Below are 11001 nucleotides of genomic sequence, written 5' to 3'. Positions count from 1 at the left end.
ACGAAGGTCACTGGGCTCACGCTCAGAGTTCTCTTCACTGCCCTTCTACCTGCCCAAGGCGCCTGGAGAAATCCCGTATGCTACCTGTGTAAATACACACAGTGGGACACTTTCTGGTGGGCCTGGCACAGATGCTTGATTTGCAGCACAGGTAAACCTGTGGATATGACCACCTGACTTTAGGCCACCCACGGCCTGGCCTCACCTGCTCTAATTTCCCAGCCCCCAGCCCCCCACAGGTGCCAGGGAAGGAAGGTGGCCCAGAGTCTCTCTCCAAGTTACATGTCTGCCAGAAGCAGGCACAATCTCCAGTACTCGGCTAAACATCCATAGGACGTCACCATCTGACGCAGGATCATCTGAGCCTCAGCTGTCCGCCGAGCCAGAGACCGGAGGACCTGCTTGGTGTCAGCCGAGAGCACAGCCCTGCAGCTTCTGCCCTGGGAGGGCACCCAGGTCACCGCTGTTCTGTCTGCTCAGGGCCCTGTGGAAATTAGGGGTGTGCTTCCAACGCCTTTCAGTCTATAGGGGGAGATGGGGCCTTCGACTCCTCAGAACATTTGCCAAACACCCCACTGGCCCAAATCAGGAGTGGGTGGGGTAGGTTTCCAGCTGGGACTGGACTCAGAGGTCCACCTGAGAACACGGGGCTGGCTGGGGTGACAGGTGGGCAAGCCGCGAGAAGGAAGCAGAGTTCTTTGGTGCAGGTTGGGTAGCTCCCGTCCCCACTGGAACGCCCTCTGTGGGCCGTTCAGCCCGTTTCCTTGTCTAGGGGGTGGGGAAGACATGCCAGTCATTTCCCAGGGATTCCAGAGAAACAATTTCTCCCCAGACTAAACCCAGCTTCCGCTTGTCAAGGCCAGTGAGGGTCCGAGGGCCTTTCCAGGTGAGCTTGGCTTGGCTGGCTTGTCTGGGGAGGAGTGAAGGCTCCCTGCCTTTTCCTAAACTTTCCAGAGAAGGTGACGGCCACAGGATTTCACATTTCACAAATCAAATCACAGAAAGTTGGCAGAGCCCTCGTTGACTTCTGAATCTATCCCTCAGCTGCTATTTGGGACAAGGGTTTCCGGTCCCTTTCTGGTGGACTTCCCATATGGCGCCCTGACACGGCCAAGGCCATTGGACCTTTGATGAACTTGTCCAAGGCCCCGGCTGAGAGTGGGCCTTGGGCGCCTCCATCACCTACTAACCCTCAAGGTCAGGGTTAGGAAACCAGGCGGTTCCCCACTTCCAGCTGGGGGCCTGAAATACCATTACCTTTCTGGGGCCCTTCCTCTGAACACGAAGTGTCGAGGGCTGGGGATTCTTGTGGAATCCCAAACAGCTTGCACGTAACAAAATCATTTTATTGGTGCTTTTACAGGACAACAGTTAATCGCAAGGTTGGCAGTTTGAACTCAGCGGCTCCACAGGAGAAGACCTGGTGATCTGTTCCCGTAAAGATGACCTCCCAGGAAGCCCCACGGAGCAGTTCTACTCCGTCACCTGGGGTCACTGGGAGTCGGAATCGACTTGACGGCACCCAACAACAGTACTGACCAGCTCAAATCTCTCCATTGGCAATGCACGCCCTGCCTTGAGCAGGATGGGCTGTGCCCCCGGCCAGGAAGGCAGAGCTGGCCACGGCGCCATCAGGGCCAGCTGGACAGGGATTTAGAGAGGGGACCGTGCTCTCGTGGGCCGCGGATCTGCTCCAAATCCCCAAGTCCAGGCCATGCTTCCCCCTACAGCTCTGCACGTGGAAAGGGGTGCAGCCGGGTGTTGGGAGGGGGGCGGTGGGAGAGGTGGCGAGTCCATGTGTCAGCGCTGGCCCCGAGCCTGGACGTCCGCGGGTGTGTGCAGCCCCCCCTTCCCCTCCAGCCTCCCGTCCACCCAGCCCCCACTCCCAGCGTGCCGCTGGTGAACAGAGCCTTCTCCGAGCGCCTAGCTCTGCCCCGTCTGCTCTCCAAGCCCGGCTCTCTGGCGAGGCACGCAGCAGGCCTTCTCAGGTTCACTGCTTTTAGGGAAATGGGGGAGAAATGGGGGGCTGTCACTGAGTAATTAAAAACAGTTCTCTGGGGCTTCAGTGGGACCTGCGGCTTCTCCCCTCCCTGCAGCAGCTGGGACACCAGACTCGCCCTCGGGTCCCTCCTGACCTGCCCCTCCCCCAGGAGCCTATGGTGGGGCCTTTTGGGGAGCGGAGGAGGGCCAACGGGTGGGACACCTTGGGAAGCTCCAAAGGGCGGCTCCTCAGCTCCCAGGCAGGGCTGTGGAGTCCAGGGTGAGAGGAGACGTGGACGGAGTGACTCAGGCCACGGTGAAAAACACCTGGAGAGGCAGCTGCTCAGAGCAGCCGATTAGGGGGTTGGAGGGGTGAAGGGACGGGGAGGGGGAGGAGGAAGGAGAGACCAGCAGCCAGCAGTGCGGCCCCAGGCCCGGCCGTGCTGCCCACGGGCCTGGCACCAGGGAGCTGCCCACCCCGCAGCTCGAGACGCGCCAGCACAGCGCCGGCACAGACACGTGAGCGGCTGGCCACTGGATGCCCGTTTCCATGGAGACCAGCTCTCCCGCTGCTTCCTTCCTGTTTGCTTGTCTCCCCTGGGGGGGTGCGAGGGGAACAACATCTATAAGTGTGTCAGCGAGCCTGCCCAGACTGCGGAGGGAAACCGCGGCCTTGGCCACAGCTTTCAGCCCCTCTGACCTCCCGGCACCCAGCACCCCCCGCAGCCCTGACGGGACCCCCAGCACCGAGCCCCCACCGAAGCCCTGATGGGACCCCCACCACCCAGCCCCCCTGAAGCCCTGGTGGGAACCCCACCACCCAGCCCCCCTGAAGCCCTGGTGGGAACCCCAGTACCCAGCCCCTCCCCTGCAGCCCCAGCAGGGCCCTCCACCACCCAGCCCCCTCCTACAGCCCTGATGGGACCCCCAGCACCCAGCCTCCCCCCTTGCATCCCTGGCAGGGCCCTCCACCACCCAGCCCCCCCTGCAGCCCTGGTGGCACCCCCACCCACCCCTCGCCAGCTGTCCGGGCCCTTCATCCCACGTCTCCCTGTGAGCCCAGCAGGCCCTCGTGCCAGAGGCCGGGGTCACGGTTCTGAAGCCCTGGGCCCGGCCCTGCCCGCTCACACTCGCGTGCTGCTGAATCACTTGAAAAACACGCCCATCCTGGGAGGCTCTGCCGAGAACACTGGGGCTTTGTGGAGGAAGTGCCGCGCTGCATTTCCTCCGCCAAGACCCCGGGAGCCGCCAAGCTCAGCCCCGTGAGCGGGAGGGGACGGGGGGGCACGAGGGAGTACGGGTGCCCCTGCCGCCCCTCATCCCCCCACGTGCTGGGGAGGGGACACCGCCGCCACGGGTGGGCTGTAACCTTGAGCAGGTCACCCATCTTTCCAGGCCTCTGTTCCGTATCGGGAGCCAGCCCTTGACAGCGAGGCCGGTGTCTTGGGCCTTGGGGGCACTGAGGAGCTCCAAGGCCCGTGGCCCGTGGGCCGAACCCAGTGGCTGCATTTCTCAGAGACAGGGAAACAGGGATCCCGAAAGCGGTGCTCTAGGTGGCTCACGGCCCGCTCCTCCTGCTGTTCCTGGTTAGCTTAGCCTTGCGAGCGAGAGCCCGCGTCTACCAGCCCATCTGCCTCCCTAAGCTGGGAATATATGGCGGCATCCAGACAGCACAGACCCTCTGCTTCCAGCCTGGGAACAGGGCGGGGCTGTTACAGGAACCTTAGCACCCTACACTGACATTGCAAAGGGGCATGGGGGTGAGACTCTGGCACTGTCTTTTCAGACCGAAGTCAATTCTGACTCATGGCAATCCTGTGCGCTGCAGAGCAGAACTGTGCTCCATACGGTTTCCACGGCCGTGACCTTTCAGAAAGGAGTCCTTGTCGTGCCTCGAGCCCTTGTGGCAGTGGTTAAGCACTCAGCTGCTAACTGATAGGCTGACAGTTCGAACCCACCAGCTGCTCCACGGGAGAAAGATGGGGCAGTCTGCTTCCGTAAAGGTTACAGCCTTGGAAACCCTATGGGGCAGTTCTACTCTGTCCTATAGGGTCGCTATGAGTTGGAATCGACTCGTCGGCAACCAGTTTCAGGTGTACAAAGGCAGGGTACCTGGCTGGGCGTTGGGGGAGAGGTGCTGGGGGAGACTGACCTGCGAGCAGCAGGGACCCGCGCAGGGTCACCGCCATGCCACCGCTCACTCGCCCAGCCAGTCCCAGCGTGAAATGCAACCCTTCCTTCTCCTGGGCTGGCACCTGTCTGGCCCTGCTGGCCTGCCCCTGCCCTGGCACCACCAAGTCAGCCACGGAGGCCTTCCTGATTCAGTCCCTGAGGCTGGGGAGCAGGACCCCCGAGGCAGGGATGCAAGGAAGGTCCAGACAAGGAAGGAGCTAGTAATGCAGGGCGGGGTGGGAATAGGGTAGGGAAGTCGTTCGGGGGGCGGGGGGCTGGAACATTAAAGGTGAAAAGCACACAACCGCTGGAAAGTTCTAGAAAACACAGTGTTCAGAGAGGGAGGGCCCATGGGGGGTGGAATGAAGATAAACACCACGTCAGGAGCCTTGCTGCGCACCTGGCAGGACCTCATGGAAGGTTCTAGAACGTGTGCTCCTCCAGGCGGTGTGGTCTCCTGTTTGCAGTAAGTGGGGGCTGGGAGCAGCGGGGTAGCTGGCCCACGAGGACATGGATCCAGGTCAGACCCCTAAGCCCATCATCCTAGCCATTCTGCTGTGCCTATTGCTCCAGGGAGGATTTAGGGGGGCAAGCAAGGCACTCAAGGGGGCCAAGCAGAGCCCCCCTCCATGCAACTGAGTCAGGAATGGAGGCGGCGGTGATGAGAGACAGGTGGAATCTGGGGACCACGGGTAAGAGGGGAAGTCAGAGACAGTTAACACCCTGCCCAAGGACACCGAGCTCTTGTCAAGGGCAGAGCTACGACTCAACGCCCATTCCAGAGTTGTCTCTCCATGACATCACGCTGGCTGCTGGGGGCGCAGCTGAGCACACAGAGCCAAGGCCGAGTGAGTCAGGCTCTTAGCTGCCCACACCTCCCTTCGTTTTTTTCCCCTGATCAGAGTCTGGCCAGGACAAGGCGGACAGAGAGGGGGAGCAAAGACAGGGGCTGCCAGGACACCCCATCCTCCTCTGGATACCACCGAAGGATGGCAGTGGAAAGTTACCCACAAAGCCCCCGCAGGGAATCACTGGAGGGCCATCTTTTTTTGGGGGTGGGGGCCTGGTTGGCTGTTTCATTACACACCTCACTGGCCAGGGCAGAGAAACACCAGCCCTTCTGCGGAGCAAGTGGGAAAGGGCAGGGGGTCTCGTCCCACAGCAAGGGGACAGCGTAGCTGTGACCGCAGGCAGAGCTGAGTCACCCTCATCACGCCTCGCTGCCCGTCCCCGCACCTACTTTTAGCTTTAGTGGGGACGAGAAGGGGGATTCCTCACCTAGAACACACGGGCACAAATACTACCTCCAAAGTGAAAACGACGACACGAGGAGGCTTGTCCATTCATTAGACTGTGGCTTCCCGGCTGAGCCAGGAGACCTCAGTCACCCAACGTCTTGGCCGCACCGTAGCCACGGCTTCAACCCCAGCGATGCCCACAACGCCCTCTCCGCCCTCGCAGACTCAGGTGGGGGCACACTGACAGAGGAGTGTGCCAGGTAACCTCCTGTGTCACGCAATGGTGCCCCCCACTTGGACTCAAGGCACTGGGCTGGCTCCACGGGTTACCACCGTGTCCTCCGCCCCCAAGCATTTGCCTTCGGCTTGGGAATGACAACAGCCCTCCTGACCTCAAGGTTTCTTTCCTAATCAGGCTGGGCTTAGATCGAATTGTTGGGAAGATTTGCAACCCTAACCCGTGACATTCCAGAAGCAGATGACAGAAAGAAAGCAGGCTGGGATGAAAACACTTCTTGAGGACTCGACCTCAAGTGGAAAATCAGACGCAGATACTGGAAGCCTATGTGATGAAAACATGCGGATGCAGGAGGCTCCGGACCCAAGCTGCTCATGACTGAGAAACAGTCATGGGTGCTGGCCCTCTCCATACGGTGAGCACCATGTTCGGTGGCTGCTGGGCTCCCCAGGGACACGCACATGGGGACAGTGACCTCACACCTCATCATGCCACCACCTGACTATATATTTTACTTAGTGCTACAGACTGAATTATGCCCCTCCCCCAAATATGTGTTGGAATCCTAACCCCTATACCTGTGGATGTGGTCCTGTTTGGAAAGAGGGGTTTCTTTGTTCTTAATTTGATCATCAACCCAAAATCCAAACCTGCTGCGGTCTCATAGTGATCCCATGTGACACAGCAGAGCTGCCCCACAGGGTTTCCAAAGCCGTAATCTTTACGGGGCACCCTGGTGGTGCAGCGGTTAAGAGCTCAGCTGCTAACCAAAAGGTCAGCAGTTGGAATCCACCAGCCGCTCCGTAGAAACCCTATGGGGCAATACTACTCTGTCCTATAGGGTCGCTATGAGTTGGAATCGACTCAACGGCAACGGGTTCAGTTGGGTTTTTTTTTGGAATCTTTATGGAAGCAGCCTGCCACATCTTTCTCCCACGGAGCAGCCGGTGGGTTTGAACTGCCAACCTTTTGGTTAGCAGCCAAGCATTTAACCACGGCACCACCAGGGCTTCTCGGTGAGAGGATACAAAAACCAAACCAAACTTGTTGCCGTGGAGTCAATTCCGACTCATAGCAACCCTACAGGACAGAGTAGAACCGCCCCACAGGATTTCCAAGGAGCTGATGGTGGATCTGAACTGCCAACCTTTTGGTTAGCAGCCAAGCTCTTAACCACTGTGCTGCCAGGGCCCCAGGGGTAAGAGGATAGATCCCCAATATAATATTGACCCAGTGGTCTCCGAGCAGATGGCAAAAACACAGACATTACAGACAACAGCAGTTTTGACAAAGCACCCAGCTATCGGTTATGTTTTTGTTGTGGGTGGGACTCTTGCTGTTAACATATCTTCTGAAACTCTTGCAAGCGCTTCCTGGCTTCTTCGAGGAACTGCTTGTGTAACTGATTTTGCTCTAGAATCTGCAGCTGAAGGTCCCGTAGCGTCTGACCGTGCCTGCTGTCGTCAATGATGCTGACACCCGAGGGGGAAGCGGTGCTGGGTCCCTGTCCTCCCTCCGGCCCCTGGGCGTGAGCGGGCAACGGCTTCAGGCGCACCTCCCTCTGCTCGCTGTCCTCGCCCTCCAGCTGAGCCTTCAGGACGATTTCCAGCTTCGTCTTCCGGTGTCCCGTTTGCTCAAGCAATTCCAGCTGCTCTTGTCTCCTCCGCTCCATCTCCGGGGTTGGCACTGCCCCCATCATGCCCCCTCCATTGGCGTGCTCTTGAGGGTGCAGCTGATGGGTGCCCTCTGCCAGCATGACTGTTTCGGGGGGCTCCTGTCCAGATTCCAAGGTGCACGAGAGCCAGTTCTCCTCAGTGACAGAGACCTCTGCCTCGGGAGATGGGGCTTTGTCTCCGTTCTTAAAACTGGCTTTAGACATTTTGTCTTTCTCTTCAAACACGCACTTAGCCAACCTACGATAATTTTGGTTCTCCATCTTGTCTAGCAATTTCTTCAAGTTGATTTTGGAGGGTGTCTGGTAGGCCCGCATGGGGTCCCTGGGTTCCCTGGCGGGCACCGTCTCTGCCTCTAGGGTCTTCTCCCTCTGGGCCTCCCTTCCAGGCTCTTGTACCTCAGGGCAGCCTGGTTCCCCACCGGGGCCCTGCCCCTTTCTCAGCCACGGCTCCAGGTGCCGACCCAGGCGGTTTTTCAGCTTTCTGTTTGTGTCAACCAACTCTTCGAAGGTAAACTCAAGCTCTCTCTGCCACTTCTTCCAGACCTCGTGCTTGCCCAGGGGCCCTGCTGACACGGCTCCCCCTCTGTGGGTCGAGCCAACGGGCCACAGCTGTTCCAGACCTTTCCATCTGCCCTCTGGACTTGAATCCAGACGGTTGTGTTTCAGGCCTTGAGAGAAAGAAGCGGCCTCCTTCTCCAGCTGTCTCCTCCCATCCCGGGTTTCCTTTTTCCCTCTCTCCTCTGAGCGCCTGGTTTTGTCAGGATGTGCATACAGCCTGTCTACGCCCGTCCCTTTCCTCACCCAGGGGTCCAGGTGCTGATGGCCCCCGCTGGTCTTCACAGACGACCTCTGCTTGCCTTTCCTCTTGTCAGGGGCACTGGGGAGAGGCCGGGTCACACCTGTGACTTTGGCAGCACCCTGCTTTTCCGTGCCCGCGGCCTTCTTCCGGGACTTGGTGTGCCACGCAGGCTGTTTGGTTGGGTCCAGCCCTCTGATGGCTGCTCTGTGCTTCTCCCTGGCCCTCTGCTGCCTGGTGGCTGCTCGCTGGACGGGTTCCTCCCAGACCAGCTGGCTGTCCTCTGCACATCCGCCTCTCATGCCCAGCGGATGTGCTAAGTACAGTCGCTCCAGGTCTCTGACCTGCTGCTTCTGGATCTCCTGCCACTCGGCCTTGAACTCCTTGGCCAGGCGCTGGAGCTGCTGTTTTTTCCATTGCCGGAGGTCTTGTCTCTGCTTCTGCCTCAGAAGTAAGGCCTCGTCATCGGGGCAGGGAGTCAGCCAGCCAGCTCGCTCTAGATTTCTTTTCATTCTGAGCACTTTGCAGACACAACTTCCGGGGGAAGGTGGTTTGAGCCCAGAGTGGAGCTAAAGGGGCCTGGGTCTGGGGAGCCACAGACGCCACGTCAACTCCACGCCAAGCCTACAGGGACGGAAGGATGCACACCGCTTTCTGGAACGTTCCGAGGGACTGAGCAAGGCCCTGCAGACAAGGGCACATGGGATTCTCAATACAGGGACACATTCTAAAATGCATCCTTCCAGATCTTTCCCCACACCCCACCCGAAGGGCCATTCCCTTCTCCCAATTTCTGTCACCCACATCTTTAACAGGATCCTGTAGGACAGGGCTTCTCAGCAGGGCTTGACTTTGCCTCCCAGGGGACTTCAGCCGTGTCTGGAGACATTTTTAGTTACCACAACTGTGGGGGGGGTTAGTGCTACTGGCATCTAGTGGGTGGAGGCCAGGGACGCTGCTCAGCCTCCTACAGGGCATGGGAATGATCCAGCCCCAAACGTCAACAGTGCCAAGGCTGAGAACCTGCCCCAGGAGGCATGTCTTAGGACTCGTGTGTGCGCGAAAGGGTGCAAACAAGAGCAAGACATCTCGTGGCAGCGAAGGAGACCTCTGTCCCTCTGAGAGACGCTACTTATAAATGTGAAGAAAGAGAGTCTGCTGGGCAGGGTGTGTGCAGATGTGCGTGTGTCGGGTGGGAGTGTGTGTGCGCGAATGTGTTATGTATGTGTGGGGTGTGGGGTGTGTGTGTGTGAATGTGTTGTGTGTGTATTAATGTGCTGCGTAATGTGGGAGACGTGTGTGTGAGTCTGTTACATGTATGTGGGGTGTGTGTGAATGTGTTATGTGTATGTGGCGTGTGTGTGAGTGTACTGTGTGTTTAACGTGTGAGATGTGTGTGTGGTGAGTGTGAATATGTTGTGTATGTGGTGTGTGTGTTATGTGTGTGTGAATGTGTTACGTGGATGCGGGGTGTGTGTGAATGTATTATGTGTGTAATGTGTGAGCTATGCGTGTGAGTGTGTGTGTGAGTCCACTGACGTCAATCTAATACAAACCAATCAGAGAGGAGGATAAGCTGGTGTTACTTTTTTCCTCTGACCCTCCCCCACCTTGGGTAGCTATTGGAGGACGACCCTTTTCCAGATCCCTCTGGCCTTAGGAAGGGGCCCGTGCTCCACCAGGCCTCCCCGGGGCGGGGGCGGGGGTGTTTGCATGAAGAGTCCGGGGTCCCTTCTGTTGTCACCTGCAGCTACTGTCAACGCTGCCCGGTTTGTGGGATGAAGGAGATGCTTTCTGGAAAGCTGCAGCCACTGCGGAGTTATGGGCAGCACCCCAGCTGCTCTCCGCTCCCATTTCGGCCTATCTGAGTCCAGGCTAGGCAAGCTGAGCCAAAAGCAGTCAGTGTAGTCAGATAACAACACCGTGTCGATCTAACCACTAATGTTGGCTGTGCAGACTCCCCTTCGAGCACTTCACAACACTGGGTCATCTTTACAGTAGCCCTTTGAGGCAAGGAGCTACAGTCAGCCCTGTTTCACAGGTGGGGAAACTGAGGTAGGGAGCGATTAGGAAAGTTGACCAGATCACACAGCTGGCAGGAGGCACAGTCAGGACCCTCCTCCACTCAGGTACAGCACAGTGCCCCCAACTAACCTCCACTGGTCCTGGTGCCACCAGCTCTGACTAAGTGTCTTCTGGTGGGGGACCCTTCCAACTTTTGGTAAATCAGAGCATGCAGTCATACACTGAGAACAGTGGTTCATAGTATATTCCACTAGTATACCAACCATCATGATGAGAAAAGAGGGGAGAGAGGAAGCTGAGGCATTAAAGCAATGATTGAGATTTTCAACAAAGGAACCCCAGCAAGTCAGTGGGGGAAAGAACAGTCTTTTCAATGAACAGTGCTGGGACAACTGGTTATCCTAACGTCCAAAGATAAATTTAGACCCTTACCTCATACCATACATAAAAACTAACTCAAGATGGATTGCAGACCTTAATGTCAGGTCTAAAATTACAAATGTTGAGAAGGAAACATAGGTGTGAGTCTTTGCGACCTTGGGTCAGGCAAAGGCTCCTTAGGCACAGCACCAAAGCAAGAGCGATAAAAGCAGAGATTGAGAAATCGGAATTCATCCAAGTTAGAAACTTCGGTGTTTCAAAAGACACCAGAAAGAAAGTGAAAAGGCAAGCCACAACCCGGAATAAAATATTTTCCAATAAAATACGCAAGAAACGACTTGAATCCAGAATATATAAGTAACTCTTACAACTCAAAAATAAGCACACAATCCAATTTTTAAAATAGGCAAAAGATTTAAATAAAGAAGATGTGTATAGCTAATAACACGGAAAAAGATATTCAACATCGACAGTCATTAGGGAAATGCAAAATAAA

At 57.2% G+C, this 11001-nt stretch overlaps 1 protein-coding gene across 1 annotated transcript; it reads right to left on the bottom strand.

The window, feature by feature from the left end:
- Positions 1-6847: 6847 nt before the first annotated feature.
- On the bottom strand, positions 6848-9384 carry CEP295NL (CEP295 N-terminal like). The gene has a single exon (XM_004374373.2). It carries the CDS (start codon positions 8609-8611, stop codon positions 6968-6970), a length of 1644 nt encoding a protein of 547 aa, XP_004374430.1. The 5' UTR covers positions 8612-9384; the 3' UTR covers positions 6848-6967.
- Positions 9385-11001: the final 1617 nt, after the last annotated feature.

This window comes from Trichechus manatus, unplaced genomic scaffold (genome assembly GCF_000243295.1).
Source record: "Trichechus manatus latirostris isolate Lorelei unplaced genomic scaffold, TriManLat1.0 scaffold00028, whole genome shotgun sequence".
NCBI lineage: Eukaryota > Metazoa > Chordata > Mammalia > Sirenia > Trichechidae > Trichechus > Trichechus manatus.
The sequence above is the reverse complement of the archived record's forward strand: the minus strand, read 5'-3'. Positions and strand labels throughout refer to the sequence as shown.

What these genes read in the sequence shown, in the direction of transcription:
- CEP295NL (XM_004374373.2), bottom strand. Translation starts at nt 8,611, where the DNA reads ATGAAAAGAAATCTAGAGCGAGCTGGCTGGCTGACTCCCTGCCCCGAT.